This window comes from Macaca fascicularis, chromosome 4 (assembly GCF_037993035.2).
Source record: "Macaca fascicularis isolate 582-1 chromosome 4, T2T-MFA8v1.1".
Taxonomy (NCBI): domain Eukaryota; kingdom Metazoa; phylum Chordata; class Mammalia; order Primates; family Cercopithecidae; genus Macaca; species Macaca fascicularis.
Genome location: NC_088378.1, coordinates 119254838 through 119277302, shown reverse-complemented (window position 1 = coordinate 119277302; position 22465 = coordinate 119254838). Strand labels below are relative to the sequence as shown.

Sequence of the window (22465 nt, the reverse complement as noted above, 5' to 3'; positions counted from 1 at the left end):
CACCAGTCTTAGAAAACAGATGGTTTGACAACATGGCTGTGGCCACAGACTTGATCTTTGGTTATCTTCTCTGTGATTCTCTTCTCACTCCTTTGGTGAGTTGCCCAGGTTCATGGCTTGAAATGTCCTCTTTATGATGATAAGTTGTCCTCTAAACATATGTATACATAAATGCCTATTTGACATCTCCTCTTGAATGTCTAATAAATATCTCAAATTAAGCATATCTAAAACTGAACTCCCAATTTTGTCTTCTTACCCCCAAAATCTGTTCTGCAGCCATCTTCTTCATATCAATTTGATAGTAATTCTATTCTTTCAGTTGCTTGGCCAAAAATGTTTGTATTATCCTTGAATGTTCTGTAATATTTACTTCTTCCCCTAAACCCAGTCCTGCAGTATAAATTACCCCCTGCAGTATACAACTTGTGCTGTCATTTAAATTCGGTAAGTCTAAAATCAAACTCACCATCTGCCATACCCAAATTATCTTCTCCTTATGTTTACATATCTATGGGATCACCACTATATCGCCAGCACTGGGTTTTCCTTAATACCTCATCTGCTTCCATCTTCCCACTTCCTTACTATCAATCCAGTCAGACTTCTGCTTTTCCATTGCTGCTAATTAATTACTGCAGACCTGGACTATTCAAGGGGCTTTCAATCTGATTGCCATGCCTAGTACTTCCTCCTCCATCATAGCCTGCATACTGCTGCTGGGTTTCCTTCCTCTGCTTCTGTTATTGCCACTGCTTACAACCCCACCCTTGTATCCTCTGCTGATCTAAAATCTTCCCACTCTTCAAGTCTAATACGTCTCCTGTTTCCTCCTAGTTAAGCTTTCTCTGACTACTTTAGCTCACACGGATTCCTTCTTGGAACCACTATAGCATCTGTTATCTGAGAAGTAGCAAGATATGTGGAGAGAATATTGGGTTGTGAGTTAATAGTCTGAATTTTAGTTCCAGCTCTGACCCTAACGCCTTACATGGCCTCAGGCAAGCCACCTTACTACCCTGGGTCTCAGTTTCCTCCTTATATAAAATAAGTGGGGTTCGACTAGCTGATCGGTTCAGCTTAAACATTTTATGTATTTATAAATATATGGCTCAGATACAGGCCATTTTATATATGAATTACTATGATTATGTCCCCACTTTCAGTTCTTTGCAGTTGATCTAAAATATTACTCCAACATTATCTGTCCTTTGTTTTTACCATGTTATTTTTCTCCTTCAAACATTCCACTGCACTTATCCATTTTATCTTTTTATTATGAGTTTTAAGGCCTTCATTGTATTCATATTTCTTCTATGCAATTGCCAGTTCTCTTTTGACTTTTATCTTGTTTTTCCACAGTAGTTATTCTACCTTTTTTTTTTTTTTTAGTAACAGTGCCTATGTATAGAATTATTTCATCTTTCCATTTATCAAGCCATATTTGTGTTTCATTTAGGATCTTCTTGATTTGTTCCTCTTATTCTAGTAGAGGCTTGGGTAAACTATCTTGCCTGCTTAGAATCCCATTCTAATACTTTCTCTCCTTGAAAAGGCACATTAAAAACAGAGACAAAATAACAGAAATTTAAAAATCCCAAAGCATGTCAATATATGCTTTTTATAATATTGTTTTATGTTTTTATTTTTTATTTTTTTGAGATGGAGTCTCACTCTGTCACCCACGCTGGAGTGCGGTGGCGCTAACTCAGCTCACTGCAACCTCCACCTCCTGGGTTCAAGTGATTCTCCTACCATAGCCTCCTGAGTAGCTGGAATTACAGGCGCCCACAACCATGCCTGGCTAATTTTTGTATTTTTAGTGCAGACGGGGTTTCATCATGTTGATCAGGCTGGTTTCGAACTCTTTAACTCAGGTGATCTGCCTGCCTCAGCCTCCCAGAGTGCTGGGATTACAGGTGTAAGCCACTGCGCCTGGCATGTTTTATGTTTTTTAAATGTATAATCTATATGTTGATACCATTTTGACTTCACATTGATGATGATGCTCCCCAGAGGACCAATGGTTTGCTTGATGTAATATATGGGTTCCTGAGCACAATGAGGGTATTTACACACACCTTTTAGAGATTCTGTAGTGGATTGATGATGAGGGTATATACAAACCCTGCAAAGATTCTATAGTGGATTGATGATATGAAAGTCATTCATATAAAGTCTATAATAATGAGTGTAATTCATATATATTTACAAAGGACTACACTTCTAAAGAAGTGCAATTAACCCTCATTTTCAGTTTGAAACCAAAAATCACAATCTTGTCCAAGACTTTTTACTCTTCCCAGAAGTTCTGGGAGGGACTTCTGACATGGAGGTGAAGCCAGTAGAGTTAAGATGTATTTGAGATGTATTCTCACCAAGGAACGTATGCAATAAATAGTTTATACACATTGTGAGTATTTAAAGCAGATGTCAGCAAACTTTTTCTGTAAAGGGGCAGATAGCATGTATTTTGGCCGTTGCAGTAGTTTTAGTCTGCATAGTCTGCCACAACAAAATACCACAGATTGAGTGGCTTAAATAATAGAATTTATTTTCTCACAGTTCTGGAGGTTGGAGGTCCAAGATCAAGGTGCCAGCTGGTTTGAATTCTGGTGAGGGCTGTCTTCCTGGCTTGCATACAGCGGTCTTCTTGCTATGTCTTCATGAGGCCTTACCTTGGTGTGTACATGTGGGAGTTAGGGGAGGGAAGTAACTCTGTTTCTTTTTTCCTTCTCTTCTAAGGCCACCAGTTCTATGGGATTAAAGGTGGCATACCCCTATCCTTAAGATCTCGTTTAACCTTAATTACCTCCTAAGGATCCTGTCTCCAAATATAGTCACATTGAGGGTTAGGGGTTCAACATATGAATTTTGGGGATGAGGGAGACACAATTTAGTCTGTGTATCTCTGTCACAACTGTTCAACTCTTCCCTTGTAATGGGAGAGCAGCTGTTAACAAAAAGGCATAAATTATTTACATAGTTATTTGTGTATTGAAAATTTAAATTTGTATAATTTCCATGTGTTATGAAATTTTTAAAAAATGTTTTAAACCATTTAAATATGTAAAACCCATTCTTAGCTTGCAGGTCATAAAAAAACAGGTGGCAGGTTAGATTTGTCCCATGGACTATAGTTTGCAGTGTTTGTAGTTTTAGAGTATCAAGATTTACAGGATAGGAGTGATAAGTGTTAAAATCTCCTTGTGTGGTTCTGTTTTGAGGAGGGTACTTGATATTTTTCAGATGACTATGACAAGCTGATAGTATACCATTTCTCCTTTCCTTGCATGTTACAGGTACTGAAATTCGATGCCTATTTCCAAGAAGATGTTCCTATGTCAACTGAGGAACAGTATAGGATCCGTCAAGTGAACATTTACTATTATCTAGAAGATGACAGCATGTCTGTCATAGAGCCTGTTGTAGAAAATTCTGGAATCCCTCAAGGCAAGTTAATAAAACGGCAGCGGCTAGCCAAGAATGACCGGGGTGACCATTACCATTGGAAAGACCTAAATCGAGGAATAAACATCACAATTTATGGCAAAACTTTCCGCGTTGTTGACTGTGACCAATTCACACAGGTATAGCATATATTTTTGACAGTTGTGGGGTCTGAGGCATCATTCTAATTTATAGAAGGATACATTTCATTTATTAGGGTAAGGGGAGGACATTGGTAATCTGTTCTGCGTGAATTATTATGGTTGGCTAGGTATTTGCATGTGTGTATGTGCTAGTATGTGCCAACACTAGTAGTAACATAATTTTTTCAGAATGATATTGATACTTATTCACTCAAAATCAAACTCTCATCATAGATGAATCGTTTGGTAAGAAACCAGGTTAAAATGGCAGTTCAAATAGAGAGTAGGGGAATAGCACCCCTGCTGGGATGGAAGTATGGAAGAGGGATTAAACGTTTTATCTTAAGTGTTAGCTTACGAAAATAGCACTACTTCTATTAGCAGATATGAGCCTAAAACTTTTTGTGTAGCTCATATATTTTTGGTAAATGATACTTGCTATATTCCAGGAAAGCTTACCATCTAAAGAATTTCTGAAATAAAACCATTTTTAAATGAAAAAAACTCTTCTATATGTAAAAAGTCCTCTACTTTCTTTATTTCATAAGTTTGGATTTTTTAATACAAAGGAAACCCTTCTTAAAGTTACACGCATAGAGGCTATAGATGGCCTTTCTTTACTACAAAGTGTAGGAATTAGGAAGTCAATTCCAGTTTGTCTTAGTTAAAAAAATATTTCTAGCAGCAAAGATATAGTTTCTGAAGTATATTATGTCCTTATTCCAGGATACCTAGTGCCATATTTGACTAATTTTTACATGCAGTGAGCTTCTATGAATCCATTATTGTTCTCATTTAGTTTATTTAACAAATATTTATTTGCATGCCTGCTTTGTTCCAGGCAGTGTTCTAGGTGCCAAATGTAAGGACTTGCCTCTATAGAGGTTCTAATCTTGTTGGAGGAGATAAACAATAGCAAATAAATAGATTGATTATATGTCAGATGATGATAAGAGCAATGGAGAAAAGTAAAGCTGAGTAAAGGGAATGGAAGTTGAGGGGCTCTTTATAAAGGCGGATCAGAGAATGCCTCAGTGATAAGATGCCACATGAATAGAGGCCTGAAAGAAGTAAAGAAAGGAGCGATGGCATCAGTGCCATTCCAAAACATTAGAGAAAAATAGCTTCAAAAGTGGAGGTGCTAGACCATCTTTGAGATATTCTCCCGTTCCAACATATTTTTATCTCTTTGTTTTTTAGGTGTCTGAGGTCTTATATATCATAGGCAGTTTCACAATTGTACCAACAGTGAGAAATTATAAAATGTTATCTAAACATAAAGGTATTAACAATTATTTTTACTGTTGTGTTTTCATAACAATTATTTTTACAGTTGTGTTTTTATGGGCAATTTGAACATTTGCAAATTAATCACTCAACAGTTGATCTATTTATAGTCAGTTCTCATTATTCACAGTAATTATGACTATAAAGTCACCACAAACACTGAATTAGTGAATACTGAACCACTGGTCTTAGAGGAAATACAGGGTTGGGTTCCCACCAATGTCTGGCCACATTTTTGTCGACTGATCAATACGTAAGTTTGATTTATATGTGTTTCTGTTTAAAGACACCTTATTTAATATATACAGTTGATTCATTAACATCAAACTCACACCCAACAGCACTATAACTCATGTCTGAACAAAGCTTATCTAAGGCATGCATTTTCTCTATGAGGTGTGTTACAGCCTTCTTGTGCTTAGGAACACTAAATAGCACTTCAGTGCTAGGCATTGGGACCCTTTAAATAGTAAAATCACCAACAAAAAACAAAAATGCAAGAAGTGTGGCACCTTCATGTATATATATGTGTATGTGTATGTGTATATGTATATGTATATGCATATGTATATGTATATGTATGCATATGTGGATCACATTTTCTTTTTCCAGTTTACCACTGATGGGCATTCAGGTTGATTCCATGTCTTCGCTATTGTGAATAGTGCTGCAGTGAACATACTTGTGGATATGTCTTTATGGCAGAATGATTTATGTTCCTTTGGGTATATACTCAATAATGAGATTCCTAGGTCAAATGGTAGTTCTGTTTTCAGGTCTTTTAGGAATCACCACACTGCTTTCTACAATGGTTGAACTAATTTATACTCTCATCAACAGTGTATAAACATTTCTTTTTCTCCATGACCTTGACAGCACCTGTTATTTTTTGACTTTTTAATAATGACCATTCTGACTGGTGTGAGATGGTATTTCATTGTGGTTTTGATTTGCATTTCTCTAATGATCAGTGATGCTGAGCTTTTTTTTTTTTATATGTTTATTGGCCGTGTGTATGTCTTCTTTTGAGAAGTGTCTGTTTATGTCCTTTGCCCACTTTTTAATGGGGTTCTTTGCTTTTTTTCTTGTAAATTAAAGTTTCTTATAGATGGTGCATATTGGACCTTTGTCAGATGCATAGTTTGCAAATATTTATTTCCCATTCTTTAGACTGTTCTTTTACTCTGTTGATGCTTTCTTTTGCTCTGCAGAAACTCTTACATTTAATTAGATGCCATTTGTCAATTTTTGCTTTTGTTGTGATTGCTTTTGGTTATGAAATCTTTACCCATTCCTATATTTAGAATGGTGTTGCCTTAGTTGTCTTCCAGGATGTTTATAGTCTTGGGTTTTACATTTAAGTCTTTAATCTATATTGAGTTGATTTTCATATCTGGCGTAAGAAAGGAGTCTGGTTTCAATCTTCTGCATATGGCTAGCAGATTATCCCAGCACTTTTCCCCATTGCTTGTTTCTGTCAACTTTGTTGAAGATCAGATAATTATAGGTGTGCGGCCTTATTTCTGAGCTCCCTGTTCTGTTCTATTGGTCTGTGTGTCTGTTTTTGTACCAGTACCATACTGTTTTGGTTACTGTAGCCCTGTAGTGTAGTTTGAAGGCAGGTAACGTGATGCCTCCAGATTTGTTCTTTTGCTTAGAATTGCCTTGACTATTCAGGCTCTTTTTGGATACCACTGCATTTTGAAGTATTTTTTTCTAGTTCTGTGAAGAGTGTCATTGGCAATTTGAAAGGAATAGCATTGAATCTGTACATTGCTTTGGGCAGTATGGTGACTTTAAAGATATTGATTCTTCGTATCCATGAGCATGTAATGTGTTTTCATTTGCTCATGTCATCTGATTTCCTTAAGCAGTGTTTTGTAATTCTCATTGTAGAGATCTTTCACCTCCATGGTTAGCTGTATTCCTAGGTATTTTATTCTTTTTGTGACAGCTGTAAATGGGATTGTGTTCCTGATTTTGCTCTCCGCTTGGCTGTTGTTGGTGTATAGGAATGCTAGTGATTTTTGTATGTTGATTTTGTATCCTAAAATTTTGCTGAAATTGTTTATTACCTTAAGGAGTTTTTGGGACGAGGCTATGGAGTTTTCTAGATATAGGATCATGTTGTCTCCAAACAGGGATAGTTTGACTTTCTCTCTTCCTACTTGGATGTCCTTCATTTCTTTCTCTTGCCTGATTGTTCTGGGCAAGACTTCCAATACTGTGTTGGATAGAAGTTGTGAGAGAGGGCATCCTTTTCTTGCGTCAGTTTTCAAGAGGAATGCTTCCAGCTTTTCCCTGTTCAATATAATGTTGGCTGTGGGTTTTTCATAGATGGCTCTTTTTATTTTGAGGTGTGTTCCTTTAATACCTATGTATGTATGTATGTATGTGTGTATTTATTTATTTATTTATTATACTTTAAGTTCTAGGGTACATGTGCACAACGTGCAGGTTTGTTACATATGTATACATGTGCCATGTTGGTGTGCTGCACCCATTAACTCGTCATTTACATTAGGAATATCTCCTAATGCTCTCCCTCCCCTCTCCCCTCACCCCACAACAGGCACTGGTGTGTGATGTTCCCAACCCTGTGTCCAAGTGTTCTCATTGTTCAGTTCCCACCTGTGAGTGAGAACATGCAGTGTTTGGTTTTCTGTCCTTGCGATAGTTTGAGAATGATGGTTTCCAGCTTCATCCATGTCCCTTCAAAGGACATGAACTCATCCTTTCTAATGGCTGCATAGTATTCCATGGTGTATATGTGCCACATTTTCTTAATCCAGTCTGTCACTGATGGACATTTGGGTTGATTCCAAGTCTTTGCTATTGTGAATAGTGCCACAAGAAGCATATGTGTGCATGTGACTTTATAGCAGCATGATTTATAATCTTTTGGGTATATGCCCAGTAATGGGATGGGTGGGTCAAATGGTATTTCTAGTTCTAGATCCTTGAGTAATCACCACACTGTCTTCCACAATGGTTGAATTAGTTTAGAGTCTCACCAACAGTGTAAAAGCGTTCCTGTTTCTCCACATCCTCTCCAGCACCTGTTGTTACCTGACTTTTTAATGATCACCATTCTAACTGGTGTGAGATGGTATCTCATTATGGTTTTGATTTGCATTTTGCATTTCTCTGATGACCAGTGATGATGAGCATTTTTTCTTTTTTTTTTTTTTTAATTATACTTTAAGTTCTAGGTACATGTGCACAACGTGCAGGTTTGTTACATATTTATACTTGTGCCATGTTGGTGTGCTGTACCCATCAACTCATCAGCACCCATCAACTCGTCATTTACATCAGGTATAACTCCCAATGCCATCCCTCCCCCCTCCCCCTCCCCATAATAGGTCCCGGTGTGTGATGTTCCCCTTCCAGAGTCCGAGTGATCTCATTGTTCAGTTCCCACCTATGAGTGAGAACATGCAGTGTTTGGTTTTCTGTTCTTGCGATAGTTTGCTGAGAATGATGGTTTCCACCTGCATCCATGTCCCTACAAAGGACACAAACTCATCCTTTTTTATGACTGCATAGTATTCCATGGTGTATATGTGCCACATTTTCTTAATCCAGTCTGTCACTGATGGACATTTGGGTTGATTCCAAGTCTTTGCTATTGTGAATAGTGCCGCAATAAACATACGTGTTCATGTGCCTTTATAGCAGCATGATTTATAATCCTTTGGGCATATACCCACTAATGGGCTGGCTGGGTCATATGGTATTTCTAGTTCTAGATCTCTGAGGAATCACCATACTGTTTTCCACAGTGGTTGAACCAGTTTACAATCCCACCAACAGTGTAAAAGTGTTCCTATTTCTCCACATCCTCTCCAGCACCTGTTGTTTCCTGACTTTTTAATGATTGCCATTCTAACTGGTGTGAGATGGTGTCTCATTGTGGTTTTGATTTGCATTTCTCTGATGGCCAGTGATGACAAGAATTTTTTTCATGTGCCTGTTGGCTGTATGAATGTCTTCTTTTGAGAAATGTCTATTCATATCCTTTGCCCACTTTTTGATGGAGTTGTTTGTTTTTTTCTTGTAAATTTGTTTGAGTTCTTTGTAGGTTCTGGATATTAGCCCTTTGTCAGATGAGTAGATTGCAAAAATTTTCTCCCATTCTGTAGGTTGCCTTTTCACTCTGATGGTAGTTTCGTTTGCTGTGCAGAAGCTCTTTAGTTTAATGAGATCCCATTTGTCAATTTTGGCTTTTGTTGCCGTTGCTTTTGGTGTTTTAGACATGAAGTCCTTGCCCATGCCTATGTCCTGAATGGTATTACCTAGGTTTTCTTCTAGGGTTTTTATGATTTTAGGTCTAACATTTAAGTCTCTAATCCATCTTGAATTAATTTTCGTATAAGGAGTAAGGAAAGGATCCAGTTTCAGCTTTCTACTTGTGGCTAGCCACTTTTCCCAGCACCATTTATTAAATAGGGAATCCTTTCCCCATTTCTTGTTTTTCCTCAGGTTTGTCAAAGATCAGATGGCTGTAGATGTGTGGTATTATTTCTGAGGGCTCTGTTCTGTTCCATTGGTCTATATCTCTGTTTTGGTACCAGTACCATGCTGTTTTGGTTACTGTAGCCTTGTAGTACAGTTTGAGGTCAGGTAGCGTGATGCCTCCAGCTTTGTTCTTTTGACTTAGGATTGTCTTGGCAATGCGGGGTCTTTTTTGGTTCCATATGAACTTTAAAGCAGTTTTTTTTTCGATTCTGTGAAGAAAGTCATTGGTAGCTTAATGGGGGTGGCATTGAATCTATAGATTACCTTGGGCAGTATGGCCATTTTCATGATATTGATTCTTCCTATCCATGAGCATGGTATGTTCTTCCATTTGTTTGTATCCTCTTTTATTTCACTGAGCAGTGGTTTGTAGTTCTCCTTGAAGAGGTCCTTTACATCCCTTGTAAGTTGGATTCCTAGGTATTTTATTCTCTTTGAAGCAATTGTGAATGGAAGTTCATTCATGATTTGGCTCTCTGTTTGTTTGTTACTGGTGTATAAGAATGCTTGTGATTTTTGTACATTGATTTTGTATCCTGAGACTTTGCTGAAGTTGCTTATCAGCTTAAGGAGATTTTGGGCTGAGATGATGGGGTTTTCTAAATACACAATCATGTCATCTGCAAACAGGGACAATTTGACTTCTTCTTTTCCTAACTGAATACCCTTGTTTTCTTTCTCTTGCTTGATTGCCCTAGCCAGAACTTCCAACACTATGTTGAACAGGAGTGGTGAGAGAGGGCATCCCTGTCTTGTGCCAGTTTTCAAAGGGAATGCTTCCAGTTTTTGCCCATTCAGTATGATATTGGCTGTGGGTTTGTCATAAATAGCTCTTATTATTTTGAGATACATTCCATCAATACCGAATTTATTGAGAGTTTTTAGCATGAAGGACTGCTGAATTTTGTCAAAGGCCTTTTCTGCATCTATTGAGATAATCATGTGGTTTTTGTCTTTGGTTCTGTTTATATTCTGGATTACGTTTATTGATTTGCTGCGTATGTTGAACCAGCCTTGCATCCCAGGGATGAAGCCCACTTGATCATGGTGGATAAGCTTTTTGATGTGCTGCTGGATTCGGTTTGCCAGTATTTTATTGAGGATTTTTGCATCGATGTTCATCAGGGATATTGGTCTAAAATTCTCTTTTTTTGTTGTGTCTCTGCCAGGCTTTGGTAGCAGGATGATGTTGGCCTCATAAAATGAGTTAGGGAGGATTCCTTCTTTTTCTATTGATTGGAATAGTTTTCATGTGTCTGTTGGCTGCATTAATGTCTTCTTTTGAGACGTGTCTGTTCATATCCTTTGCCCACTTTTTGATGTGGTTGTTTGATTTTTTCCTTGTAAATTTGTTTAAGTTCTTTGTAGATTCTGGATATTTGCCCTTTGTCAGATGGGTAGATTGTAAAAATTTTCTCCCATTCTGTAAGTTACCTGTTCACTCTGATGGTAGTTTCTTTTGCTGTGCAGAAGCGCTTTAGTTTAAAATTAGATCCCACTTGTCAATTTTGGCTTTTATTGCCATTGCTTTTGGTGTTTTAGTCATGAAGTCCTTACCCATGTCTATGTCCTGAATGGTATTGCCTAGATTTTCTTCTAGGGTTTTTAAGATTTTAGGTCTAACATTTAAGTCTTTAATCCATCTTGAACTAATTTTTGTATAAGGTATAAAGTAGGGATCCAGTTTCAGCTTTCTACTTATGGCTAGCCAGTTTTCCCAGCACCATTTATTAAATAGGGAATCATTTCCCCATTTCTTGTTTTTGTCAGGTTTGTCAAAGATCAGATGGTTGTAGATGTGTGATGTTATTTCCGAGGGCTCTGTTCTGTTCCATTGGTCTATATGTCTGTTTTGGTACCAGTACCATGCTGTTTTGGTTACTGTAGCCTTGTAGTATAGTTTGAAGTCAGGTAGCATGATGCCTCCAGCTTTGTTCTTTTGGCTTAGGATTGTCTTGGCAATGCGGGCTTTTTTTTGGTTCCATATGAACTTTAAAGTAGTTTTTTCCAATTCTGTGAAGAAAGTCATTGGTAGCTTGATGGGGATGGCATTGAATCCACTTGGTGCAGAGCTGAGTTCAATTCCTGGATATCCTTGTTAACTTTCTGTCTCGTTGATCTGTCTAATGTTGACAGTGGGGTGTTAAAGTTTCCCATTATTATTGTGTGGGAGTCTTAAGTTTCTTTGTAGGTCTCTAAAGACTTGCTTTATGAATCTGGGTGCTCCTATATTGGGTGCATATATATTTAGGATAGTTAGCTCTTTTTGTTGAATTGATCCCTTTACCATTATGTAATGGCCTTCTTTGTCTCTTTTGATCTTTGATGGTTTAAAGTCTGTTTTATCAGAGACTAGGGTTGCAACCCCTGCTTTTTTTTGTTTTCCATTTTCTTGGTAGATCTTCCTCCATCCCTTTATTTTGAGCCTGTGTGTGTCTCTGCACATGAGATGGGTCTCCTGAATACAACACACTGATGGGTCTTGAGTCTTTATCCAATTTGCCAGTCTGTGTCTTTTAATTGGAGGATTTAGTCCATTTACATTTAAGGTTAATATTGTTATGTGTGAATTTGATCCTGTCATTATGATGTTAGCTGGTTATTTTACTTGCTGGTTGATGCAGTTTCTTCCTAGCATTGAGGGTTTTTGTAATTTGGCATGTTTTTGCAGTAGCTGGTACTGGTTTTTCCTTTCCACGTTTAGTGCTTCCTTCAGGAGCTCTTGTAGGGCAGGCCTGGTGGTGACAAAATCTCTCAGTATTTGTTTGCATGTAAAGGATTTTATTTCTCCCTCACTTATGAAGCTTAGTTTGGCTGGATATGAAATTCTGGGTTGAGAATTATTTTCTTTAAGAATCTTGAATATTGGCCCCCACTGTCTTCTGGCTTGTAGAGTTTCTGCTGAGAGATCCGCTGTTGGTCTGATGGGCTTCCCTTTGTGGGTAACCCGACCTTTCTCTGTGGCTGCCCTTAACATTTTTTCTTTCATTTCAACTTTGGTGAATCTGACAATTATGTGTCTTGGAGTTGCTCTCTTCAAGGAGTATCTTTGTGGCATTCTTTGTATTTCCTGAATTTGAATGTTGGCCTGCCTCACTAGGTTGGGGAAGTTCTCCTGGATAATATCCTGAGGAGTGTTTTTCAACTTGGTTCCATTCTCCCTGTCACTTTCAGGTACACCAATCAGACGTAGATTTGGTCTTTTCACCTAATTCCATATTTCTTGGAGGGTTTGTTTCTTTTTACTCTTTTTTTCTCTAAACTTCTCTTCTCGCTTCATTTCATTCATTTGATCTTCAGTCACTGATACCCTTTCTTCCACTTGCTCAAATCAGCTACTGAAGCTTGTGTATACATCACATAGTTCTCGTGCCATGGTTTTCAGCTCTATCAGGTCACTTAAGGACTTCTCTGCACTGTTTATTCTAGTTAGCCATTCATCTAATCTTTTTTCAAGGTTTTTAGCTTCTTTGCGATGGGTTCAAACATCCTTCTATAGCTCAGAGAAGTTTGTTATTACTGATAGCCTGAAGCCTTCTTCTCTCAACTTGTCAAAATAATTCTCTGTCCAGTTTTGTTCTGTTGCTGGCAAGGAGCTGTGTTCCTTTGGAGGAAAGAGGCGCTCTGATTTTTAGAATTTTCAGCTTTTCTGCTCTGGTTTCTCCCCGTCTTTGTGGTTTTATGTACCTTTGGTCTTTGATGATGGTGACGTACAGATGGGGTTTTGGTGTAGATGTCCTTTCTGTTTGTTAGTTTTCCTTCTAACAGTCAGGACCCTCAGCTGCAGGTCTGTTAGAGTTTGCTGGAGGTCCACTCCAGACCCTGTTTGCCTGCATATCAGCAGCGGAGGGCTGCAGAACAGCAAATATTGCAGAATGGCAGATATTGCTGCCTGATCCTTCCTCTGGAAGCTTTGTCTCGGAGGGGCACCTGGCTGTATGAGGTGTCGGTTGGCCCCTACTGGGAGGTGTCTCCCAGTTAGGCTACTCAGGGGTCAGGGACCCACTTGAGGAGGCAGTCTGTCCGTTCTCAGATCTCAAACTCCATGCTGGGAGAACCACTACTCTCTTCAAAGCTGTCAGACAGGGATGTTTAAGTCTGCAAAAGTTTCTGCTGTCTTTTGTTCAGCTATGCCCTGCCCCCAGAGGTGGAGTCAGAGGCAGGCAGGCCTCCTTGAGCTGCAGTAGGTTCCACTCAGTTCGAGCTTCCTGGCTGCTTTGTTTACCTATTCAAGCCTCAGCAATGGCGGACGCCCCTCCCCCAGCCTCACTGCCATCTTGCAGTTTGATCTCAGACTGCTTTGCTAACAGTGAGAGAGGCTCCGTGGACGTGGGACCCTCCGAGCCAGGCACGGGATATAATTTCCTGGTGTACCGTTTGCTAAGGCCATTGGAAAAGCACAGTATTAGGGTGGGAGTGTCTGATTTTCCAGATACCATCTGTCACAGCTTCCCTTTGCTGGGAAAGGGAATTCCCTGACCCCTTACACTTCCCAGGTGAGGCGATGCCCTGCCCTGCTCCATGGGCTGCACCCACTGTCTGACAAGCCCCAGTGAGATGAACCCAGTACCTCAGTTGGAAATGCAGAAATCACCCGTCTTCTGCGTTACTCACACTGGGAGCTTCACACTGGAGCTGTTCCTATTCGGCCATCTTGGAACCTCTCCTACTTAGTTTATTGAGAATTTTTCTCATTAAGGGATACTGAATTTTATCCAAAATCTTTTCTATAGCAATTGAGATAATCATGTGGTTTTTGTCTCTAGTTTTGTTTATGTGATGAATCACATTTATTGATTTGTGTATGTTGAACCAACTTTGCATCCTGGGAATGAAGCCTACTTCATTGTGGTGGATTACCTTTTTGATGTGCTTCTGGATTCAGTTTGCAAATATTTTGTTGAGTATATTTGCATCGATTTTCATCAAATATATTGGCCTGAAGTTTTCTTTTTCTGTTGTGTTTCTGCCAGGTTTTGGTATCAGAATGATGCTGGCCTCATAGAATGAGTTAGAGAGGAATACTTCCTCCTCAACTTTTTGGAATATTTTCTGTAAGAATAGTACCAGCTTTTGGCCAGGCGCGGTGGCTCATGCCTATGATCCCAGCACTTTGGGAGGCCGAGGTGGGTGGATCATGAGGTTAGGAGATTGAGACCATCCTGGCTAACATAGTGAAACCCCATCTCTACTAAAATTACGAAAAATTAGCCAGGCGTGGTGGCAGGCACCTGTAGTCCCAGCTACTCAGGGGGCTGAGGCAGGAGAATGGCATGAACCTGGGAGGTGGAACTTGCAGTGAGCTGAGATAGTGTGACTGCACTCCAGTCTGGGCGACAGAGCAAGACTCCATCTCAAAAAAAAAAAAAAAAAATAGTACCAGCTGTTCTTTGTATATCTGGTAGAATTCAACTGTGAATCCATCTGGCTCTGGGTCTTTTTTGATTTATAGGCTATTGATTACTGATTAAATTTCAGAGCTTGTTATTGGTCTGTTCAGGGAATCAGTTTCTTCCTAGTTCAGTCTTGGGAGGGTGTATGTGTCCAGGAATTTATCCATCTCTTCTAGGTTTTCTAGTGTGTGTGCATACAGGTGTTCCTTATATTCTCTGATGGTTGCTTATGTTTCTGTGAGGTCAGTGGTAACATCCCCTTTGTTACTTCTAATTGTGTTTATTTAGATCTTCTCTCTTCTACATTGGTCTAGCTACTGGCCTATCTTTTCAATAAAAACCAACTCTTGGATTCATTGATCTTTTGAATGGTTTTTTGTGTCTTGATTTCCTTCAGTTCAGTTCTCATTTTGGTTATTCCTTGTCTTCTGCTAGCTTTGAGGTTGATTTGCTCTTGCTTCTGTAGTTTTTTCAGTTGTGATATTAGGTTGTTAATTTGACATGTAACTTTTTGACATGGGCATGTAGTGCTATAAATTTCCGTCTTAATATTGCCTTAGCTGTGTCACAGAGATTCTGGTATGTTGTATCTTTGTTCTCATTACTTTCAAAGAAGTTCTTGATTTCTGCCTTAATTTCATTATTTACCCAAAAGTCATTCAGGAGCAGATTGTTTAATGTCCATGTAATTGCATGGTTTTGAGTGTTTTTTGTTTTTTTTTTTAGTTTTGACTTCTATTTTTATTATGCTGTCATCTGGGAATGTGTTTGTTATGATTTTGATTCTTTTGCATTTCCTGAGAATTGTTTTCTGTTTGATTATGTGGTCGATTTTAGAATATGTGCCATGTGCTGATGAGAATAATGTATACTCTGTTGTTTTTGGGTGGAAAGTTCTGTAGAGGTTGGTCAGATTCATTTGGTCCGATGTTGAGTTAGGTCCTGAATATCTTTGTTAATTTTCTGCCTCAATGATGTGTTTGATACTGTCAGGAAAGTGTTAAAGTCTCCCACTGCTGTTGTGTTGGAGTTTAAGTCTCGTTTTAGATCTCTAAGAACTTGTTTTTTGAATCTGGGTGTTCCTATGTTGGGTGCATATGTATTTAGCATAGTTAGGGTTTTTTTTTTGGTTGAGTTGGATCCTTTAGCATTATACAATGCCCTTCTTTGTCTTTTTTGATCTTTGTTGGTTTAAAGTCTATTTTGTCTGAAATTAGGACCACAACCCCTGCTTTTTTCTATTTTCCATCTACTTGGTAGATTTTCCTCTATCCCTTTACTTTGAGCCTTTGGGTGTGAGATAGGGCTCTTGAAGACAGCATACCATTGGGTCTTCCTCTTTTTTATCCAGCTTGTTATTCTGTGTTTTGTTTTCAGTTTTTTGTTTTGTTTAGTTTTATTTTTCTTTTCTTTTCTTTTTTTTTTGAGACAGAATCTCACTTTGTCACCCAGGCTGGCATGCAGTGGCGTGATCTCAGCTTACTGCAAACTCTGCCTCATGGGTTCAAGTGATTCTCCTGCCTCAGCCTCCCTAGTAGTTGGGATTACAGGTGTGTACCACCATGCCTGGCTAATTTTTGTATTTTTTAGCAGAGACGGGGTTTCACCATGTTGGCCAGGCTGGTCCTAAACTCCTGACCTCAAGTGATCCACCCACCTCTGCCTTCCAAAGTACTGGGATTACAGGCATAAGCCACCATACCTGTCCTCTGTGCCTTTTAAATGGGGCCTTTACCCCATTTATATTTAAGTTTAGTATTGATATGTGTGGATTTGATCCTGTCATTGTGTTGTTCGCTGGTTATTATGCTGGCGTGTTTATGTGGTTGCTTTATAGTGTCACTGGTCTGTGTACTTAAGTGTGTTTTGTATTGGCTGGTAATGGCCTTTTCTTTCCATATTTAGTGTTCCTTTTAAGATCTCTTGTAAGGCGGGTCTGGTGGTAATGAACTCTCTCAGCATTTGCTTATTTGAAAAGGATCTTATTTCTCCTTTGCTAAGAAACTTAGTTTGGTTAGATATGAAATTCTTGGTTGAAGATTTTTCTTCTTTAAGAATGTTGAATATAGGCCCCCAATCTCTTCTGGCTTGTAGGGTTTCAGCTGAGAAGTTTCCAGTGTTAGCCTGACGGGGTTCCCTTTGTACGTGACCTGCCCTTTCTCTGTAGCTGCTTTTAACATTCTTTCTTTCATTTTGACCTTTGAAAATCTGATGATTCTGTGGCTTGGGGATGATCTCCTTGTGTAGAATCTTGCAGGGATTCTTTGTATTTCCTTAATTTGATTGTTGGCTTCTCTGGTGAGGTTGAGGAGGTTTTTGTGGACGATATCCTGAAGTATGTTTTCCAAGTTGTTTGCTTTCTCACTTCCCTTTCGGGAATGTCTGGTGAAATCTGAGCACTTGGTTTGTCTTTCCTATTTTGCTAAAATGTTTTCTGGTCTAATATAACCAGTGGGTATGCTTTTGTTTTTTTCTTTTTTGGTGAGGGGAAGGGACTTAATCATATACAGTATTTGTTTTAAGTGAATTAGAAAATTGGGAATATGATTTCAGCCTAACTTGGCCATTGTGCAGCTTGCCTTCAGACCTAATAGGAATTACATATTGTTTGAAACCATGGTTAGGTTCCAGATATATGGAAGTAAGCAATCCTAAGACTTACTCTGTTACAGGCACCTAACTAAATTTGATTTAAATTCATATTTGAAAACAGTTATTTTGCCATTGTGCATCCCAACTAGCTTAGCAAATACCTAGCAATATAACAATATAAAATACTTCAGGTAACTCCCGATTATTATCTGCATTATGGAGTTGGCTCAGTTGGAAACTTAATACAGCTTACATGCGCTCAAGCAGCAAACTAATGTTTAACTTGAGCAATGGCATAGAAATCATGATTACGCTTTTTCTTTCTTTTTTTGTTTCTTTTTTGAGGCAGGGTCTTGCTGTCATGCAGACTGGAGTGCAATGTCATGATCATGGCTCACTGCAGGCTCGACCTCCTGAGCTCAAGTGGTACACTCACTTCAGCCTCCTGAGTAGCCTGGACTGCAGGCAAATGCCATCAAACCAGTCTAACTTTTAAATTTTTTTGTAGAAACAGGGTCTCACTATGTTGCTCAGGCTGGTTGTGAACTCCTGCGTTTCAGGAGTCCTCCTACCTCAGCCTCCCAAAGTGCTGAGATTGTAGGCCTGAGCCACAGTGCCTGGCCCATACACTTATTTTTATATCATCAGTTTATAACTTACTCTAAAAAGCTCTAAGAAAGATGATCATTGTTAACTTTCAATTATTTAGGTATTTTTAGAAAGCCAAGGAATTGAATTAAATCCGCCAGAGAAGATGGCTCTTGATCCTTACACCGAACTCCGAAAACAGCCTCTTCGTAAGTATGTCACCCCATCAGACTTTGATCAACTCAAGCAATTTCTCACCTTTGACAAACAGGTAAGTGACAGAGGAACTGCAGTAGGCTTATTTATTTCCAAATGTGACCTATACTTATTGGCAAAAGGTTTGGGTAGCTGTATTGGTAACTATTTTGAAACATTACAGCTATAATTGAACTGTTGGGACACAGTACTGTCTTTCTGCTTTCATCAAGGGTTACAGGTACAGGAATGCCTGCATTTCATATGGAGATCCAAAGAAGATTGTGGAGTTGCGGAGTCGTTTTGTGAATCCCACCAAACATTTAAATCTCAAAACAATTCCTGAGCTACGTCTGCTTCCCACCTTACGTTTCCAATTGACAATTTCTTTCCCTTAAAATGAGCTAATTTCATAGACTCCTTTGGGAAACCATAAATCGATTATTGGGAAATTTCAAAAATATGCATATATGTAGGTTCTAATGTTAAAATGTTTAATTTCACAGAAACCCCACTACAGATGCTTCGTTGTTATATGTTATATTAATATTGGAGTCCAGAATGTTCTGAGCATTTTCCAACTCCGTTCCAACCTTCCTAATCCTCTCCCTTGTGAGCTGATGTGTATAAGCAGATTTAAATCCTTTCCTTTCTGTACTAAAGGGAGAGAGAAAAGGAAGAGATCACCCTCAGTGCTTCTTTGCTGTTCCTTTTCTTTAGACATTTAACCCCTTTTAGTTCAGAAAATGTAAACTAGCACTAGCATGGTCTTTTAAGGATTTTGTTCATATCAGTCATATATCTGTTATTATTTTGTATTTAAAGATTGTGTTTATTCCCATGATTTGAAGAAGCCTAGCAAAAAAAAAAAAAAAAGATTGTGTTTATATTATTGCTAGAAGATATGTGTTGATGGGACCAAAAAAAGACTGGTTAATAAATAAAAATTTTTTCTATACTAATTATATATATACTATATTCACATATACCTTTATTAATATTTATAAACCACTATGTAAAGAACTTCATTGCTCTTTTAATTTAGCTTCTCTTTCACTGACTAATATTTTGGATCAAAGTGAGCTCTTCTTTTCTGGCACAAACTTATAATCCTATTATTTAATTATTTCCGGCTGCTGACATATGGTACATAATTTCAGATGTTTTAGTATCTTTGATGAATATTTCTTTTTTTTTTTTTCAATTTACCCCATCTGAAATTACTTCATAGTCTTTCCAGCTAATCTTTTCATCATTAATACATAATTGCCAAAGTAGTCAAGTTGAACTCCCTACTTTTAAGATTCTTGAGTCACTACTTTGGATTCTTCAAAGGTCCTTCGATTTTATGCGATCTGGGATGATACAGACAGCATGTATGGTGAATGTCGGACCTACATTATTCATTACTATCTTATGGATGATACGGTGGAAATTCGAGAGGTCCACGAACGGAATGATGGAAGAGATCCTTTCCCACTCCTGATGAACCGCCAGCGTATGCCCAAAGTTTTGGTGGAAAATGCAAGTATGTTTGATTCAATTTATTCTCTGTTACTTGGGATATTTTTAGGTTCTTAAAGGAGTTAATCAGTATCCATAATTCGTTTATACTTGGAAGCCTCTAGCTATTTTTGCTTAGATGCTCAGAAAATGGCTTCCCACAGCTTTCCTCCTTTACTTGCCCCTTGGTCCAGGCATGTCCCCAAGACAGTCTGGTACCCAGGTCAAGGAAACAAAACCAAAACAACAGTGGGGGGTTTATTTAAAGTGCAGTAGAGCAAGGTTTCTGAACTGAAACGATTTAATATTAGATTTTTAATGCATTTTTCAAACAGACTTGTTTTCATTCAAGGATATGAATGAAAGCTTAGCCTTTCTTTATATGCTTTCCTGACTTTGCTTCTCACTTCAACTACCTCCTAAACAGGAAGTTTCTATGTGGTTTAACTTGAGATTGGAAAATGCATGTCTGTGACTCATAGAGGTGAGGTCCATTGTGTCAAACCCAGCTCATTCTTTGCTGGTTTAAAATTACCTAGCATGGGCTGGGCACAATGGCACACTCCTGTAATCCCAGCACTTTGGGAGACTGAGGTGGGTGGATTGCTCGAGCCCAAGAGTTTGAGACCAGCCTGAGCAATGTGATGAAACCCCATCTCTACAAAAAATACAAAAATTAGCCGTGCTTGGTGCCACACACCTGTATTCCCAGCTACTTGGGAGGCTGAGGTGGTAGGATCATCTGAGCCTGGGAGGTCGAGGCTGCGGTGAGCTGTGATTGTGCTGCTGCACTTCAGCCTGGGCAACAGAGTGGGACCCTATCTCAAGAAAAAGAAAAAAAATTACCTACCATGTTTGAGAGTGGCAGTGCAACAAAATGGCAGCAGATATCTGCTGTTCACTAGTTCCTGGGATGAGTAGGCTTGCTTTAGTTATTGTTCTAGTAGTTTTTACATTTCTCTTAGAATAAAGTCATCTTGGTCACATGTAATGACTGACAACTCTCATGTTTGGGTGGCTGACAGAATTCTGTAAATGTATTCATTGATTTTTTTTCTTTTTACTATATTTTTTGGGAATTAGGATATAAGAAATTTCAGGTATTGGGGCTGGGCACGGTGGCTCACTCCTGTAATCCCAGCACTTTGGGAGGCCGAGGTGGGTGGATCATGAGGTCAGGAGATCGAGACCATTCTAGCTAACATGGTGAAACTCCGTCTCTACTAAAAATACAAAAAATTAGCTGGGCGTGGTGGTGGGCACCTGTAGTCCCAGCTACTCAGGAGGCTGAGGCAGGAGAATTGTTTGAACCTGGGAAGTGGAGGTTGCAGTGAGCCACGATCGCGCCACTGCACTCCAGCCTGGGCAACAGAGCGAGACTCCGTCTCAAAAAAAAAAAAAACAAAAAAAAAACAGAAAAAGAAATTTCAGGTATTGAGCAAGAAGTTTGTCTACATTAGAGGTTATAAATAAATGTGTAGTCTGAGGCTAAATTCAACCTGTCCACATGTATTGCTTCTCTTGCACAGTGCTTTTTTATTAAAAAATGCATTATTATTTGTGGGTAAGGAGTTGGAGGTTCCCATCATTGAAAGAATGGATAAGCAAAATGTAGTGAAGGTACATTTTGATTAATATACAGTAGTTAGAAGCAGTAAACAAGATGTTCCCAGAAAGCAAGTGGATGGATCTCAAAACATAGTGCTGTGTAGGAAAAATACATAAAATTAGATATATAATGCTATAACACATGCAAAACACAGTACACATAGAACACATTCAGTCACATAGCTGCATTAGAATGATTGCATGTGAGGGGAGGAGAATGAGATTGGGGAAAAGGATAAAAGGGAGTGAAAATTGTCATCATTTTAGAATTAGGAAAGTTTATATTATATATATATTAAATGAAAATAACTGCTAATTCAACTTGTATGCTCAAGTAGAAACAACTGGATCTGTGCCCTAGTTCAACACAGTTTGGCTTCTGCCTACTGTACATATTCTTATAATCAGTTCTCTATAGAACCGTTTTAGAATTCAGTGGCAATGGGACTAATATACTAATTTTGGCCTTTCAGAATAATTAAACAAGCCTGAAATCCATGCAGTTCGGAGCTAACAAACATTAGATTTACAATAGATAAAGAAATAGGAGTATATTCAAGGTGGCATGAAAAGTCTCACTGAAACTAAATCCTTTTAAATGACAGATTCCAGGTTTGTCTCTGCCTTATCAATGTGACCTATATTGAAAACTTAATATGTAATTATCCTCTTCTATAATTTCCCAATTAAAAATTTTTATCAAAGTTGCGTGGAGAGGCAACCTGGTGACATATATAGGGTTCTTTTCAAAAGTAGGAAACAGGCTGGGCACCGTGGCTCATGCCTATAATCCCATCACTTTGGGAGGCCAAGGCAGGAGGATCACCTGAGGTCAGGAGTTCGAGACCAGTCTGGCCAACATGATTAAACCCCATCTCTACTAAAAAATATAAAAATTACCTGGGCATGGTGGCAGGTGCCTGTAGTCCCAGATACTTGGGAGGCTGAGGCAGGAGAATTGCTTGAACCCAGGAGACAGAGGCTGCAGTGAGCGGAGACTGTGCCACTTCACTCCAGCCTGGGCAACAGAGCAAGACTCCATCTCAAAAAAAGAAAAAAAAGGCATCAGTCATGAGGTACAGAAAAGGCTATGTTTCCATCAGCTACATAATTCCTTTAACTAGAATGGTAGTGTTAAAAGAATGATGTCTAACTGACTCTCAAAGGCATTTATCCAATGGGTGA

General features: G+C 38.7%; 1 protein-coding gene across 10 annotated transcripts in view; it reads left to right on the top strand.

Annotated features, from left to right (window-relative positions):
* The window catches only part of EFHC1 (EF-hand domain containing 1), a 73174-nt gene that overhangs the window by 15010 nt on the left and 35699 nt on the right, over positions 1-22465 (top strand). For 6 of the 10 annotated variants that reach the window (XM_045391024.3, XM_074037827.1, XM_005552752.5 and 3 more), the window contains 3 exons: positions 3303-3590; positions 18096-18245; positions 19505-19697. In XM_045391024.3, the coding sequence (XP_045246959.1) occupies positions 3303-3590; positions 18096-18245; positions 19505-19697 (631 nt within the window). Of the gene's footprint in view, positions 1-2565; positions 2683-3302; positions 3591-18095; positions 18246-19504; positions 19698-22465 lie in introns of all 10 variants that reach the window. The other 4 variants (XM_074037833.1, XM_074037831.1, XM_074037828.1 and 1 more) reach the window with 3 other exon arrangements.